Source organism: Typopeltis vanoorti, chromosome 17 (genome assembly GCF_054136105.1).
Source record: "Typopeltis vanoorti isolate ZY-2024b chromosome 17, IOZ_Tvanoo_1.0, whole genome shotgun sequence".
NCBI lineage: Eukaryota > Metazoa > Arthropoda > Arachnida > Uropygi > Thelyphonidae > Typopeltis > Typopeltis vanoorti.
Window position 1 is genome coordinate 53159890 of NC_143565.1, and position 17355 is coordinate 53177244.

General features: G+C 37.6%; 1 protein-coding gene across 1 annotated transcript in view; it reads left to right on the forward strand.

Annotated features, from left to right (window-relative positions):
* The window catches only part of LOC150097392 (equilibrative nucleoside transporter 3-like), a 234354-nt gene that overhangs the window by 103462 nt on the left and 113537 nt on the right, over positions 1-17355 (forward strand). Inside the window, exon 5 of the mRNA XM_090407415.1 lies at positions 700-794. Within this exon, the coding sequence (XP_090263541.1) occupies positions 700-794 (95 nt within the window). The remainder of the gene's footprint in view (positions 1-699; positions 795-17355) is intronic.

Here is a 17355-nt window from a genome sequence, read left to right on the forward strand (position 1 = left end):
GTTGCCTGAATTTCTTGGAGATGAGGAAGATTCAGAGATGAGTGGTGTAAGGAATATTCCTTACATCGATAGATTAAGAGTTTATGGGTTACTGAAGTTGGTTGATAGATGGAGAAAAGGAGATATGATAGAGAAACATTTAAGTTACTAAAAGGTTTTTATAAGATTGATGTAGGAGTATATATTTCAGCAGTGGGATTGTGGTGTAAGAACAAGAGAACAATAACTTTGGAGATTAAGAGTGTTGTTAACAAGGGTGTGAGGACTGTGCCAGACTTGGTTGTGAGTGCTTCATCTGTCAAAGAGTTAAAGAAGAGGCGTGATAGATATTGTGCAGATAGTTTGGGTCTCCTGCAGTGAATCTACTGATTCCATGGAGATGCCCATATAATAATGATAATATAGTAAGTCGCGGCATATGTAACTGTACTACAGTCTCGTGTGAGACTGTGATATGGTTTTGTACTCTTATAACTATGATATTGTATATCTCATGGTCTTGACATTCAACTTTGGTCTCTAGTAATATTTTAGCAATATAATGTTATGATTGGTATAAAAAGATAATAATGAAAATAGGCAGATAATACTGCTTATTTTTTCCCTCTTCGAATTTAATGCTTTGTGACAAATTTGTAGTAAACTGTGATATAAAAGCTTTGCTTTTTTTTATGCAAAAATATGTATATCTTTTAATAGGATATCTGCTGCAATAAGGATTGGAATTCCTTTGGCTATTAATTTAGTGTTTTTCATTTTAACCACTGCATTAGTAGAAGTAGACACAGATCAATGTGAGTAGTTTGCAATTTTTTTTTTAAATCATATTAAATTGTCCTTTGTTCTTTTTAAGAATATGAGTGGAACTTATTTAAGTTAATGACATTTTGTTGTTATTATTATTATTATTATTATTCAGGCCTCCATGGAGTCAAAAGACTCATCGTGGGAGGTTAATGGAATTTTTGGAAGTTAATGCTGTTTTCCTCTTCTTCCTGTCATACAACTGTAAGATGCTATAAAATCTTATAGATGCATTAAAGTAGCTCTCTAACTTTCCATTAGCAGCTTAGATACTTTAATGATTACTAGAAATGGCTTTCATTGCAGCTCAATATCACAGCTGATAAAGACACTTTTCTTTTTTGAAATACCTGTTTAAATTCTGTCTAAGATACATGGAATTGTTTATAAAGGGTTTTTCCAATAGAAGAAAATTAATTGCTTTCATACCTAGTGGCTGTATTTTTTTAGCCTGTGTGCAGTTGCTTGACACATCATGGGAGGAATTTCCATGCCCTACTCCACAATACTTATCATACATTACTCTAATCAATTTTATGGATTTGCATGTAAATTCCGTAATATATTTAATAATTTTTTATAAAGTTAATATTTCCCTACAAGTAAATTTAGAAAATAAATATCAGGAAGGTGGCAAAATATTCTGGAAACTATTGATAAAGCTTAAAATGGAGGGAAAAGTACTGTAAAAGGAATCAGAGATGGTAAAACTGAAGATAATAATATTCTAGATGTCTGAAGTAATTATTTTGAAAGACTGTTAAATGAAACAAACAGTGTCAGCATGATGATGGAAAATTCTCACAGGAATGTATATAGTATATTTTTATGTGACACCTCCAAGGAGTCCAAAGACTCATCGAGGGAGGATACCTACTCTAGAACTCTCAGTCTTCACAACTCAATCCACCAACTACAGCAAACTGCATCATATACACAAATGGCATCTTTGGCCACCACCACTAGTATTTTCACAGACATCCATGCTTACGTTGGGATTCGAACCTGCAGCCTTTTGGATGGAGAGTGGATATGTTAACCACTTGGCTGGATTCAGGCCAAATAGAGGTTGTCAGGATCAGATTTTCACATTAAGACAAATAGTTGAAAAATTTGAGAATATAACAAGGATTTGTATTTAAGTTTTGTTGACCTGGAAAAGGCATATGACAAGACACTGCAGTTATATGAAGTAAATGGGACATTATATCAAGCAATATATAGTCTCTATTTAAGCTATAAGTCAGCTTAAACTCTACTTAAGCTATAAGCAAGCGTGCGACTAGGGTGCACATATCTCCATTATCTCTATGGATCACACTGTGAAAGAAAGTGGTATTAAATATCATATCAAAATTGGTGATGTTAATCTTAACTTTTTACATTATGCAGATGTTATAATTCTGAATAAATCCAGTACAAGTCTGCAAGATTCCCTGACTAAATTGAATACCTGTTGGTAATAGGTTTGGTAGGAAAATCAGTAATAAAAAGACATAGACAATGAAAATAGGCAGAAACATTGAAAATATCAACCATATCCTGAATGGCAAACCTAAAGAACAAGTGAAACATTTCGGCTATTAAGGCACAATATTTAGTGAAGATGGTAAATTAAATATGGAAATAGACAACAGAATGAGTAAAGCTTGTATGGTAGGAAGTCAGTTGAATAAATTTATGTGGTTGCCAGCAATGTGAGGACCTCTGTGAGGAAAGGGTATATGTGGAACTACAAGGCTGGTGATTATGATGATTTCAGAAGACAGCTTGCAGGTGTAGCATGGAATGAGGAGCTAGCTGGAAAGGAGATCAGTGCAGCTACAGGGATATTCAAGAAATGTCTAGTAGAAACAATGTCTAAATGTATTCCAAGGGTCAGAAGGTTAAGTAAGTTAGGTGAAATGGATGAATGAAGCGATTAAGCATGCAATACAGAGGGGAAAAAAGCCATTATGGAGGCAGCATAAGAAGAGTGGTAATAATCAATTTCATGATGATTACAAAGAATAGACAAGAAGGGTGTTTTGGTTGGTAAGGGTACCAAAAGTGAAGTATCAGCAGCCATTGCTAATGAAGCCAAAAAAGTATCCTAAGGAGTTCTTTCGATATGTAGCCAGCAAAAAAAAAAAAATTATAATGGAAGGATGACATTGATTGGAGAAAGTGGTATAAGAACAACTGCTGCAGAGGATATAGTTGAGATATTTAGTGAGCAGTTCATATAGGTCTTTCATCCTTGTAAATGTGGCATCATGGAGGATTTTAAAGCAGTGGATGAGTAGAAGAAGAGACTGATTGTGAGTGAGCAAGAGGTATGTGGGGAATTGAGCAAACCAGATGTTAATAAGGCTGTGTGACTTGATAATATATCACCATGTATTTTGAAGGAATGTGCCAGAGAGTTGGCATCTGCTTTTACATTTGTTTAATATAAGTCTTGCACTTGTTCGAGTTCCAAAAGAGTGGAAGGAGGGCAAGATTGGCACACACCACTAGTGGTGTGCCACTTCATAAGGAACTCAAGCATAAATTATAGGCCTATCTGTGTGTGTCAGATGTTGTGGTTAAAATATTGGAGAGAGAGGGCTGGTTTGCCTGTTCTGGGGGACAAAAAACCCAAGTTTCCAGGTGAAAAAACCCCCACCTCCATATGAAACTAGCTAACTCACCTTTCGCAAAAAGAGAAAGTTCCTCACATCACTGATGGGAATCGAACACAGGTCTTTCTGACCAATGAGCTTCATCTCTATCGACTGAGCTATGGAGCTTCTTTTCGATAGATTATTGCATGATAAGTTGTTAGTCAAACTAGAGTGGATGGGTTTGATATTAAATTAGTACATTAGATCAGAGATTGGCTATCTGATAGGTATCAGCAAGTTCTGTATGAAGGAGCAATATCCTAGAAGAGGAAAGTCACTAGTGCTGTGCCTCAGCAGTCTGTTTTAGGACGATTGCTCTTTAACCTGTATGTTAATGATATTGGCAAGGATTTGGATGGGGATATTCAGTTGTTTGAAGATGATTCAAAGTTGGGACAAACTGTGAAGAGTACAGTAGATGTTGTGGCTTTACAAGTAGACTTGAATATATTGAGTGAATGGGCATGGGAGTGGGGATGCCAGTTCAGTCTTGCAGAATGTCATTATTATTATTGTTATTGTTATTATTATTAACATCTGACCTCCATGGAGTGAGAGACTCATTGTGGGAGGTACACACTATTGCACACAGTGCTCATCCAACTGTGAATTTAACTGATCTAGTGTGTCTACACCCACCACAACACGCTCATGCAATGCATTCCAGTCACCAACCACTCTCCATGCAAAGAACCTACTTCTTACTCCTCTGCTCACACTCTCCTTATACAGTTTCCAGCTATGGCCTCTTGTTCTACCTCCCTCTCCCATTCTATGAAAAATCTCTTCCATGTTGATCCAATTTTATTTATGTATAGTGTATGATGATATAACGACTGTGAAGTCCCTTTTATGGGAAAGTACAGCACTATCTCTATCCCGCCAAATTTTATCCGGGCTCAGGACTGGCATAGCCGCTGACAAATCAGATTTATGGCTGGGTCTTAAGTATTCCTGACTGTAATCTGTGTGTGTTCACGGGGATGTTTTGCCTGCTTGCAGGAAAAAAAAACTGGATAAACTGGGGGAGAAAAAACCCTGCTGTCCATGCCCAAGACCAGCTGACTTGGGTATGTCTGAGAAAGATCATTAAGCTCCTCACAACGGGAATTGAACCCAGGAAACTTCTTTCACAGGCATATGGTTGTGAAGCACATAGCCATTCAGATAGCCGTGTGGACTGTCGACCCAATAACAATCCCTGACTAGCTTATGTCTCAATCATATCTCCCCCCCCCCCTCTTTCTCCTGTTCATGAGGCTCTGCAACTTACAATCTGTTCTCGTAGTCCACATTCCAAAGACCACTGATCACCTTTGTGAATCTTCTCTGGACCCTTTCCAATACATCACCATGAAAACCCGGCAACCAAATCTGTGCACAGTAATCCATATGAGGCCTAATCAAGGCCTTATACAATGGCATCAGAACCTCTCTGTTTCTGCATGTCAGGGTCCTCTGAATCATTGACATTATCCAATGTGATGTCTTCACAACTTGTACAATGTGGCCCTGAATTTCAGGTCTTTGTCCACCATCGCTCCTCTCCTCTACTTCCTTTCAAGTTTTCCCATCAAGTGTATACTTTGCATCCCATCGTTGCTTACCAAATCTCAAAACCTTACACTTTACAACATTGAACTATAGTTCCACTTACCTGCCCATTCATGCAACCTATTCAAGTCCTCTTATAAGGCCATAACATCCACTTGATTCTGCATTGCTCTCCCCAGTTTTGTATCATCTGCAAACAGCTGCATATCATATCACTAGTTAAACCCATTCCACTATCATTAACATACAAATTAAACAACAATGACTCCAAAATTGGCGCATGTGGCACACCACAAGTGACTTTTCTCTTTCAGATACTGCACCCCATATACAACGTTTTCATACCTTTCCGACAGCCAGTTACTGATCCAACTCAAAAGTATGTTATCCAATCCCATCTGTTTCAATTTATTTAAGAGCTTGTTGTGTGGAAGTCTATCAAAAGCTTTTGCAAAATCTAAGTACACCACTGTATACATCTCCCCCCGTTCAAGGTATATAAAAACATGATCTCCTCTTAACAAAGTGATAATCATGGAATGTAAGGTTTTAAAATTTGGGAAACAACGATGGGATGTAGAATTTATGCTTCGCCGGGATATATTGTTAGAGGTGGAGGAAATAAGAGATCTTGGGGTGATGGTGGATAAGGCTCTAAAATTTACAGGACAGATTGCCAAAATTGTGAGGAAAACACAACTATTCTGGGAATATGTGGAGGACACTGACTTATACAAGTAAGGAGATTCTTGTTCCATTGTATAAGGCTCTGATTAGGCCACACATGTTGGAAAGGGTCCAGAGGTGACCGACTAAGATAGTTTCTAATCTCTGGAATGTCAAATATGAGGAAAGGTTGAGATGATGCAGTTCACAGAGTCTAGTGGGAGCTATAAGTTAGTAAGGAATTGTTATTGGATCAATATTGAAGGGAGGGGGGTTTACAGAAAACGGTGGCAGATCAGGGGAGAACAAGAGATCATCATTGGAAGCTGTGTAAGGAAAGTGTGAACAAGGGAGTGAGAAGCAGTTTTTTTTTTTGCATGGAGAGTTGTGAATGATTGGAATGCCTTGTCCAAGAGTGTGGCTGCAGAGAATTTGAACGTGTTTAAGGCATGGTATGATGAGATTATGTATGGCAAAAGGACCTGCTAGATGAGTCTTTGACTTCATGGGGGTCCTAGGGTAATAATAGTAATAATAAATTTATATCAAATAAGAAAGAAATTAGTCAAAACACTAAATTAGCTCTAACCTAGCATTCAGATCCAATTTTAACTTATGGACTGAATGCTGGGTTAGAAATAAAACTTTTGATTGAAGACCGGAGACCACAGATATGAGATTTCTGAGAAAGATTAGTGGAGTGAACAGATGGCATCAATGGCAGTATCACATCAAAAATGAGGATATTAGGAAAGAACTTGCCATTGTTAGCATTTAGGAATGTGTTAGTAGAGCTAATCTCAGATGGTATTGTCACTTAAACAGAATAGGAGAGGACAGATTAGTAAAACAAGTGTTCTTTGCCAGGTTGGCAGGAAAAAGGCCCAGAGGAAGACCAAGATGTAGATGGATTGATACAGTTAAAAAGCACCTTAAAAAACAAAACTATAAGATCTGATAATATTGGAGTCTTCACAGATAATAGATTAATTTGGAGGAAAATTATCAATTGGAAGTTAGTAATGGTGTACCTATTTCATGTAGTACTATCATAATTATTCTGTACGCCCCTTGAGGGTACATATCGGGAATTTGATGATGAACATGATATTTTCTTGCTGTAACCTTATCGTTGTTACAGCTGACAGAGCAACCATTGAAACCATTAAAAACAATCAAATGAGATTTATAACTATGCAGGAAGTGTGAAATAACCATACATATTTATTTTAAGAAAATTATATTTTATTCCATCCTTCTATTCATTGGGCAACAACAGATGCCTTATGGTCACTCAGATGCTTTGGTGACCAGCCCTCGCCAAATGGTCCTGTTGTATGCTTTTATGGAGACTTCAACTCTCTCTGAAGATCAGTCACTCCAGACACACCATCTATCCATGTTATTGACAGTCTACTCCTTCCTCTTTTTCCAGGAACTTAACCTTCTATTCCTGTTTTGAGAAGCCCTTCCATCCTTTCAATGTGTCCAAAGTATTTCGACTTTCTTCTCTCACTATCCTTAAAAAGCCTTAAAGTTCTGCTGATCCTTTCTAGCACCTTTCCACTTGTCCACCTTTCAGTATATGATATCCTCAAGTCGTCTGTAAAATTTATTGAGGTCTTTTTGCATTTCCAGTATAATAATATACTTGATTTGTTGATTGTACCTGAATGATTTCGACAATCATTCTTAGATCTGAAGATGTTAGTGTTGCATTAGAGAATATTAGCTTTAATAAACTAATGTTTTACAGTGAATCTGTGTTTAAATGTATAACATTTATTATGATAATATTATGACAAAACATAAGGCTAAAATTTAAATATAATACTTATCATACATTACCTGGAACCTCCTTCACTGCTAGTGTATTTATACCCACTGTCAACTTATTCAAAGCATCCACCACACTCCACAAAAATCTACTTGCTCTCTTGCTCTCAACACCTTTAATTGTTTCTAGGAATGAACTTTTTTTTCTATGTCTATTGCCCCATGAAATATTTGCCCCACATCTATTTAATAAGCTCCTCTCACCAACTTTTAGTCTTTTGAGGAAATGACAGGAGATCACTATTTATTGATTATGGAAGATCATGAAACTTGGAATGTTTGAATACTATGAGGTTTGTCAGATGAAGTGTAAGCTGTCCTCTGCAAAGTTAATGAGAGGCCATTTATCTATAGAAGGAAGAGAGCATGTGGTATAGACTGCTGTGGTACTCCAGTAATGGTGAAAAAATCTGAAGTGAGGAAATCATTTGCTGTGTGTGTTGCATACCCAATTATAAAGGGTATACAACTCACAACTACTGTATTAGACCTAATTAGGTGCCTGCAGTGTCATGAGTAATCACAAGTGTCTCCAAACATTTTCCATGATTTGTGTTGAAAAGCAGGCCATGTTGGTGGAATAAAGAGTGGTAGAATCCATAATGGTGGTCATTGATTAACTGGTGGAGTTCCAGGCAGTGAAAATGTTGGGTGCTGTGTCCTTCTCCATTATTTTCAGAATAAATAGGACAATGGGATCATAGTTTGATGGCTGATTTTTATCAGATTTTTTTTTTTTTTTTTGGAATGGACTGAATATATGCTTGATTCCATATTGAGGTATGAAAGATTATAAAGGCATGATCTGATGGGTGTTAATTATGGAGTGAAGAAGATTTAGTGTCCAAGCTAGTCAGGATTCTATTCATAACGTTTTTTGGAAAAATATCAAAGTGGATATGCAGCAAATGTTCTTAGTATAGTGTGAAGTAATTTGTTTTATTCATCTTTGCAGGGGCTGGAGGGTGAAGAAATATGCCGTTAAGTCAGCCTTATCTTAAGGTGATGCCATAATGAGCATTTTTGGATGTAGGGGGGTAGAGTGAAAACACACAGAAGGGCAGAAATTGCACTCAGTAACCTTGGTCAAGAATTAAGGCTTGATTGCCATTTGACCACAGGTGAGTTTCTTACATTTGACCTTATCAGAGTTTGATTTGGATTTATTGATGTTTATTTTATTTATTTTTGAAGCTTTTGCAAGCAGCAATGTGGGCACGTGTGAAGTTGTAGTTTTTTGTCTTGACCCTTTATGATGTGTTGAATTTGTTAAGACTACCTTGGAACACTAGTTGAAGAATCGAGGAATGAATGAAAGCCCTCATTCTAGCAGTTTGACTGAATTACTGCTAGAATTCAACTGAATTTGTAGATTAGAAGATCAGAGACAATAATTAGAAATAGAAATCACTGAGGTCATCTTATTTGGCATCACCGTTTTGCCAAAGAATGTGATAAGAAAGACTTTCTGAAGGGCTTGTCAAAAAAGTCAAAAAGTTTTAATCAGGTTTTTGTATTCCTTTGTAGTAGTGATGGCCAAGTTATGTATACATGTAGGCTATTTTTCTTTCATTGCATTTCAATTTGCCAGAGCTAACATTTCAGAGTGTAAAAGTGAGATATTTAAGTTGGTAAGGGGGAGGATACAGTGAATTAACCACAGGTTAATTCACTGTATCCTCCATTGACCACAGGTGAGTTTCTTACACCACAGCCATTTGACCACAGGTGAGTTTCTTACATTTGACCTTATCAGAGTTTGATTTGGATTTATTGATGTTTATTTTATTTATTTTTGAAGCTTTTGCAAGCAGCAATGTGGGCACGTGTGAAGTTGTAGTTTTTTGTCTTGACCCTTTATGATGTGTTGAATTTGTTAAGACTACCTTGGAACACTAGTTGAAGAATCGAGGAATGAATGAAAGCCCTCATTCTAGCAGTTTGACTGAATTACTGCTAGAATTCAACTGAATTTGTAGATTAGAAGATCAGAGACAATAATTAGAAATAGAAATCACTGAGGTCATCTTATTTGGCATCACCGTTTTGCTAAAGAATGTGATAAGAAAGACTTTCTGAAGGGCTTGTCAAAAAAGTCAAAAAGTTTTAATCAGGTTTTTGTATTCCTTTGTAGTAGTGATGGCCAAGTTATGTATACATGTAGGCTATTTTTCTTTCATTGCATTTCAATTTGCCAGAGCTAACATTTCAGAGTGTAAAAGTGAGATATTTAAGTTGGTAAGGGGGAGGATACAGTGAATTAATATGTTTTAAAATACAACACATCCATTTTTTTATAAGAATAATTAACTATTTACTGCATAATTTTTTTCACTAACTCTTTGACTATTATTATGCAATATTCTTTCAAAATGTTCTATGTTATGGCACCAATACATATGAAAAAAATGGCATCGAAGGTGACCGATATTAATGCGCAGAATTTAGTCTGATGTAGTGTGAGTTTAATGTATTTCTTGCTGAGAGAGAATGGTTTGTGATATAAGGCTATAAATAGAGAGAATATTTGTCAGAAATGTTTTGTAAGCAAGTGTAAGAAATGCAAGTTGTGTCGGGAGCGAAAGGATGAAGTCATTGATATTATGGGTATAAGGCTGGATTGTGGAAGTGTTGTGGAGAGTGTAGCAGAAGCAGTGAATGATAGTGCATTAAATACTAATGAGAGTGTGAAGGAAGTCGTTGAAAGTAATAATGTGGATGATGAGATACCAGTGTGGAAAGAAATTGCACACTTATGTAGACTCCTTCAGAGGACAAAACGTGAGCTTGAGCCGACTGGAGAAACAATTGGTGTGTGGTACGGAAGGATGGAGAATGAAAGAAAGAGTGAATGGGAAAAGTATAAAAGTGCAAGAAACTGGGAGAAAAAGATAGCATTGTATGAAGATGCGATGATGAGACGTATACTTAATGAGAAAGTGACAAAAGCATGTTTACCAGGTTCGAAGATAGAAGATGTTAGTGAAGCTGTAAGTTTGCAGAAGAAAGAAGTGAACAAATTAATTGTTTTGGTAGGCAAAATGATTTGAAAGGTGAGGAATATGCAATGACAGAAGATGTGAAAGAGGTATTAGTGAAGGCAAAAATGAAGAGCAAGAAAGTAATTGTGAGTCTGCTGCCTTGGTATGATAGGAGAGAACTGAGAAGAAGGGTCGTGATTGCCAATGAGTCATTGATAAGATTGTTCAGGAGGAATAGTGTGTAGTTTATAGATGTGTGGGGTGAATTTGATGGACTTGTATATGCCTGATGGACTGCATTTAAATGGTTTTGGAGTTAGGTGCTTGGAGAAAGTGTTCAGTGAGAGTTTGGAAGTGCAAAACCAGGGAACTAGACATATTAGGGGGAAGCTATCAAGCATGTCTAACCACCCCTGGGACAAATGAGTATGAGTGCAGGAATGTTTGTGAAGAGCTGTGTGAGTTTTCCTTGTTCAAATCTGAATGGGCAGGTAATGACATTATGTGAACTGAGTGAAAGGTAACTGTGAACCTTAGGGGATGTTGAAATGCAGGTATGCAAATGCCTGAAGTATCAGAAATAAAGGAGAGGAATTTTTGGTATTGATCAGGTTGACTTAGCCAAACATTTTTGGCATCAGCAACACCTGGTTGTCAGAGAAAGTTGTAGTTATAGGGATAGAATGTAGTAGATATTATATTTTCAGAGGAAGTAGAGCAGTATTATTAATGATAGCTGGAGGAGTATTATTAAATAAAGCTGAAGAATTTCAACCAACAAAAATAGAGGTTAAGGAAGATTGTAGATCTGATAGCAATGGTTCATTTGAGACTGTCTGGTGTGAGATAGAAACCAATACCTGGGGGTCCAGAAGAAGAAGAAGATATGCATGACATTTTCCTAGCAATTATCATAAGAAACTTCAACTATGGTGATATTGATTGGGAGGAAAAAGCACATGGCAAAATGGAATTTATACAGTTTCTAAGGAATAATTACTTGAAACCGCATGTGATTGAAGGATTCAGGGGTTTGAGAGTGATGGATCGGGTAATAGTATGTGAAGATCTATCTATAACAGTTGACACCTGCCTGGACATATTTTTTTAATATGAGTCTTGCACTTGGTCAAGTTCCTAAGGAGTGGAAGGAGGGCAAGATTGTGCCACTTCACAAAGGAGGTGATCGAACTCAAGCATCAAACTATAGGCCTATCTGTGTGTCAGGTGTTGTAGTTAAGTTGTTGGAGAAGCTTGTGAGAACTAGGATCCAGAATTGGGTTGACAACAATGATATTATCTTTGATGGACAGCATGGATTTGCTAAAGGGAGGTCATGTTTTAATAATCTACTTATCACAATAAAGTGACTGCTTCCTTGGACAGAGGAAAAGGATGCACAGTAATATACTTGGATTTCACAAATTCTATTGATAGAGTACCTCATGATAGGTTGACAGTCAATGACAGTCAAAGGAAATAAGAGATCTGAGGGTGACAGTGGATAAGGATCTAAAATTTAGGGGACACATCGCCAAAATTGTGAAGACAACACAAAGGCTTCTGGGAATGATGCGGAGGACACTGACGTGTATAAGTGGGGAGATTCTTGTTCCATTGTATAAGGCTTTGATTAGGCCACACCTGGACTATTGTGCCCAGATTTGGTCACTGGGTTTTTCAGAAGGATGAAGAGATGTTGGAAAGGGTCTAAAGGAGACCGACTAAGGTAGTTTCTGACCTCTGCAATATTGAGTATGAGGAAAGATTGAGAAGATTTAAATTGCAGAGTCTGGTGGACAGGAGGAAGAGGGGGAGATATGATAGAGACCTACAAGTTGGTAAGGGATTGTTATAGGATCAATGCTGGAGAAGTTTTACAGAGAATAGTGGGAGATCGGGGAGAACCAGAGATCATCCCTGGAAACTGTATAAAGAGGGTGTGAGTAGGGAGATTTTTTTTCGTGCAGCGTTGTTAATGATTGGAATGCCTTGCCTGAGAATGCAGTGTCTGCAAAGAGTTTGAATGTGTTTAAAACACGGTATGATGAGCTGTGTGTGTGATAAAAGGATCTCCCAGATGAGTCTTTGACTCCATGAGGTCTTGGGGTGGTAATAATAATAATAACTACAGTAGCAGCTCTACCTCTGATCAGGAAAAGTAACCATGCATTCTTGTATAGGAGGCTGTTCAACATAGGGAAATTTCAGTCATACAAGGTCATTCAGTCATGCATAAGAAACTACATGAAATGAATGTCATTAGTACATGGGAAGCAATCAAGGATTGTTTGATTGAGGCTATATCAGAGTGCATACCCAAGGTCAGGAGGATAAACCAAGTAGGGATTGGGTGGATGACTAGCAATATTATTATTATTATTACTCCAAGACTTCATTGGAATCAAAGACTCATCTGGGATGTCCTTTTATCACACACACACAGCTCATCATACCGTGTCTTAAACACACTCAAACTCCTTGCAGACGCAACAATCTGAAGGAAAGACATTCCAATCATTCACAACTCTGCATGAAGAAAACCTGCCTCTCACTCCCCTACTCACACCCTCTTTATACAGTTTCCAGGGATGACCTCTGGTTCTCCCCTGATTTCCCACTATTTGCTGTAGAACTTCTCCACCATTGATCCTATAACAACCACTTACCAACTTATAGGTCTCTATCATATCTCCCGTCTTCCTCCTGTCCACCAGACTCTGCAAATTACATCTTCTCAATCTTTCCCCATACTCGACACTCTAGAGGCCAGAAACCACCCCAGTCAGTCGTCCCTGGACCCCCTCCAACATCTCTTCAACCTTCTGAAAACCAGGTGACCAAATCTGGGCACAATAGTCCATGTGTGGCCTAATCAAAGCCTTATACAACAGAACAAGAATCTCTACTTCTACACATCATTCCCAGAAGCCTTTGTGTTGTCTTCACAATTTTGGCTATGTGTCCCCTAAATTTCAGATCTTTATCCACTATCACCCCCAGATCTCTTATTTCTCCACCTCTAACAATATATCCTCACCAAGCATAAATTCTGCATCCCATCTTTGTTTTCCAAATTTTAAAACCTTACATTTTGAAACATTGAACTCAAATCCCCATTTCCGTGCCCAATCACTCAATTTATTCAAGTCTTCTATTAAGGCCACAACATCTTCACTGCTCTTCATGGTTCGTCCCAACTTTGCATCATCTGCAAACAACTGAATATCTCCATCCAAATTTTCACTAATATCATTAACCACGCTACCGAGCAAGACGTCTATAGATGTCAAGGTTTTCATGGATGCGAAGTGCATATTGAAATTGTAATACCATTGATATTACATTGAAATATATGATGGATACGAAGCATATGAGGATGTATATTTGATCCATAATGGCCGGTAAGGTGGTTAATATACAAGTTAAACAGTAATGGCCCTAAAACAGATCCCTGAGGTATGCCACTAGTGACTTTCCTTTTCCTGGATATCGCTCCCCCATACACAACTTGTTGATACTTATCAGATAGCTAGTTTCCAATCCAATGCACTAGTCTATTATCCAACTCCATTTGCTCTAGTTTGACTGTCAGCCTATCATGAGGTACTCTATCAAAAGAATTTGTGAAATCCAAGTATATTACTGTGCATCCTTTTCCTCTGTCCAAGGAAGCAGTCACTTTATTGTGATAAGTAAGTAGATTATTAAAACATGACCTCCCTTTAGCAAATCCATGCTGTCCATCAAAGATAATATCATTGTTGTCAACCCAATTCTGGATCCTAGTTCTCACAAGCTTCTCCAACAACTTAACTACAACACCTGACACACAGATAGGCCTATAGTTTGATGCTTGAGTTCAATCACCTCCTTTATGAAGTGATTGAGTTCACTCCTTTCACTCCTTAGGAACTTGATCGAGTACAAGACTCGTATTAAAAAAATATGTCAAGGCCGGTTTCAACTCCCCTGGCACATTCCTTCAGAATTACGTGGTGATATATTATCAAGCCTTATTAACATCTAGTTTACTCAATTCCCCATACACTTCTTGCTCACTTACAGTCAGTTTCTCCTCCCCATCATCAACTGCTCTCAGTCTCTCCATGAAGTCACATTCACAAAATTGAAAGACCTTTATGAACTGCTCATTAAGTATCTCCACTACACATTTCGCAACAGCTGTCTTTATACCATTTTCTGCAATCAATGTCATCCTTCCATAATCATTATTTCTTTTGCTTGCTACATATCGAAACAACTCCTTAGGATTCTTTTTGGCATCATTTGCTAACTGCTGTTCATACCTCTCTTTAGCTACCCTCACTAACCAAGTCACCCTCCTTGCCTGGTCTTTGTAGACCTCATGGAATTGGTTATTTCCACTTCTCTTATGCTGCCTCCACAATGCCTTTTTTCTCTGTATCGCATGCTTAATCTCTTTATTCATCCATCTCACACCCACTTTATTTAACCTTCTCACCCTTGAAATACACTTAGACATTGCATCTACTAGATAGTTTTTGAAAATCCCCCAAGCTGCATTGATCGCTTTTCCAGCTAACTCCTCATTCCCTGCTACACCCACAAGCTGTCTCCTGAGCTCTTCATAATCACTCCCATTGTAGTTCCACATATACCCTTTTCTCACAGAAGTCCTCACACTGCTGGCAACCATTCAGGTAATCACCTCATGGTCACTCTCACCAATAAAGCATTGTGGAAAGAATATAAACAACAAGGTGATCAGCATGCTCATGAGCAATATAAACTCAAGCAAGAAGGGTAACTAGTATGTTAAAAAAGGCTAATCAGATTTTGAGAAAAAAATTAGCTAAGCAGACCAAAGTAAATCCAAAAGAGTTTTCTCGCTATGTTGCAAGTAAGAGAAAGAATGATTATGGAAAGATTACTTTACTCACTGCTGATAGTGGGAAAATGACAGAAGCAGGAGGAATAGTTCAATTATTGAGGTGACAGAGACTGATGTAAGCATTGAGGTAGATGAACTCGAGGTACGAGGTATATTGAAATATATCAATGTGAATACAGCAGTGGGCCTGGATGGCATGTCAGCTTGTATGCTACAAGAATGTGCATGTGAACTGGCAGTGCCGCTGACGAAGTTGTTTAATCTAAGTCTCAGCTCTGGCAAGGTTCCAAGGAGGTAAGATAGTTCCATTACATAAAGGTTACTCCAAGATAAAAGTAGCAAATTACAGACCATTTGTATCTCTGGAGTAGTGGTTAAACTATTGGTAAGGTGACAGCAAAATTGGATAAAGGAAATAGCTACACCCTGATACTGCTGGATTTTGCAAAGGCATTTGACAGAATACAGCATGGAAAACTAAGTTGGAGCAAATGGAAATGGATATGAGGCTGATGGGGGGGGGGGGGATAATAGACAGACATGAGAGGGTGGTGTATGGTGGAGTGGAATCAAGGCAAATGAGGATGACTAGTGAAATGCCCCAGTGCTCTGTACTAGGACCACTACTCTTTAATTTGTACATTAATGATATACTGGAAGATTTGAAGGGGGGGGATATCCAGTGATGGAATAACTAGAGAAGGCAACAGTTGATAAAGGTGACTTTTACCTTTATCAACTATTTAATGACCTTTTATAGTTGTCTTACATTAGTTACTTAGGTGGCACCTTTTGGAATTGTCAGTTATTGCTTGATTAGCTTTTTTTACATGTATGGAAGATACCTTTGATATTTAGACGAAAATTATACTAGTAAAATAATATTTTATGTGAGTTTATTCCAGTATTATAATTTATTTAAATCTGCCAACTCACGGTATTTCCTTATTGAAACAGATTACACACTTCATATCATTGATGTTACTACTTTACAGGAAATTGATGAGGGTAGGGATGATGACAGATAGAGATTTGAAATTCTGAGGACATATTGCAAGAGTTGGCAGAATAACTCAGAAGATTACTTGGATGCTGAAGAACATATTGACAAGTAAAGATTGGGAGGTTATTATCCCTATTGCCTGATAGAGTGGTGAGAGCGAGAATTCCTTAATGCATTTAAGGAGTGGTATGATAGACTTTGTGTTTCCTAAGAGGACATCCCTTGATGAGTCTTGATAGACTTGTGTTTCTAAGAAAGGATCTCCCACGATGAGTCTTTTGACTTCATGGAGGCTTGAATAATAATAATAATAATAATTTGGTCACATGTTGAGTACTGTGCACAGATTTGGTCGCCTGTGTTTCTTGGGGACTGGGAGGTTGTGGGGAAGATTTAGAGACCAGTGACAGATCTGTGTCATGTTCCCTATAAGAATAAATTGAGGGTGTGTGTGGGTTGCAGAGTTTAGCTGACAAGCAGAAAAAGGGGAGGGGGTAGAAGGAGAGTGTAGAAAATTGACACAAAAGAAATTTTCGAGATCAAAAAGGATCACACTTGGAAGTTGTCTAAGAGTGTGGTTAGTTAGGATATGCAGACTAGGTTCTTTACTTGGAAAGTGGTGAATGAGTGGAATGGATTGCCAGAGATGGTTTTGAGCATCCCAACAGTGAATAGGTTTAATAGTATTGTGTATGATAAAAGGTATGATAGGTATTGTGTTAATGGATAGATTGGGTCTCCCGTGATGAGTCTTTTGACTTCATGGAGTACCCATATAAATAATAATAAGTTGATAAGATGGAGGATGAAGTGAATTAAGATGTTTTAAAACACAACACATCTATTTTTTTATAAGGATAATTATTTACTGCATAATTGTTTTTTCAATAACTCACATTAAATCACTTGTAATTAATAACCAGCATTATTCTGTGAATAAAAAAATTAAGAAAATTACTAATTATATGAAGAGCCAAAGGCTTCAATTCG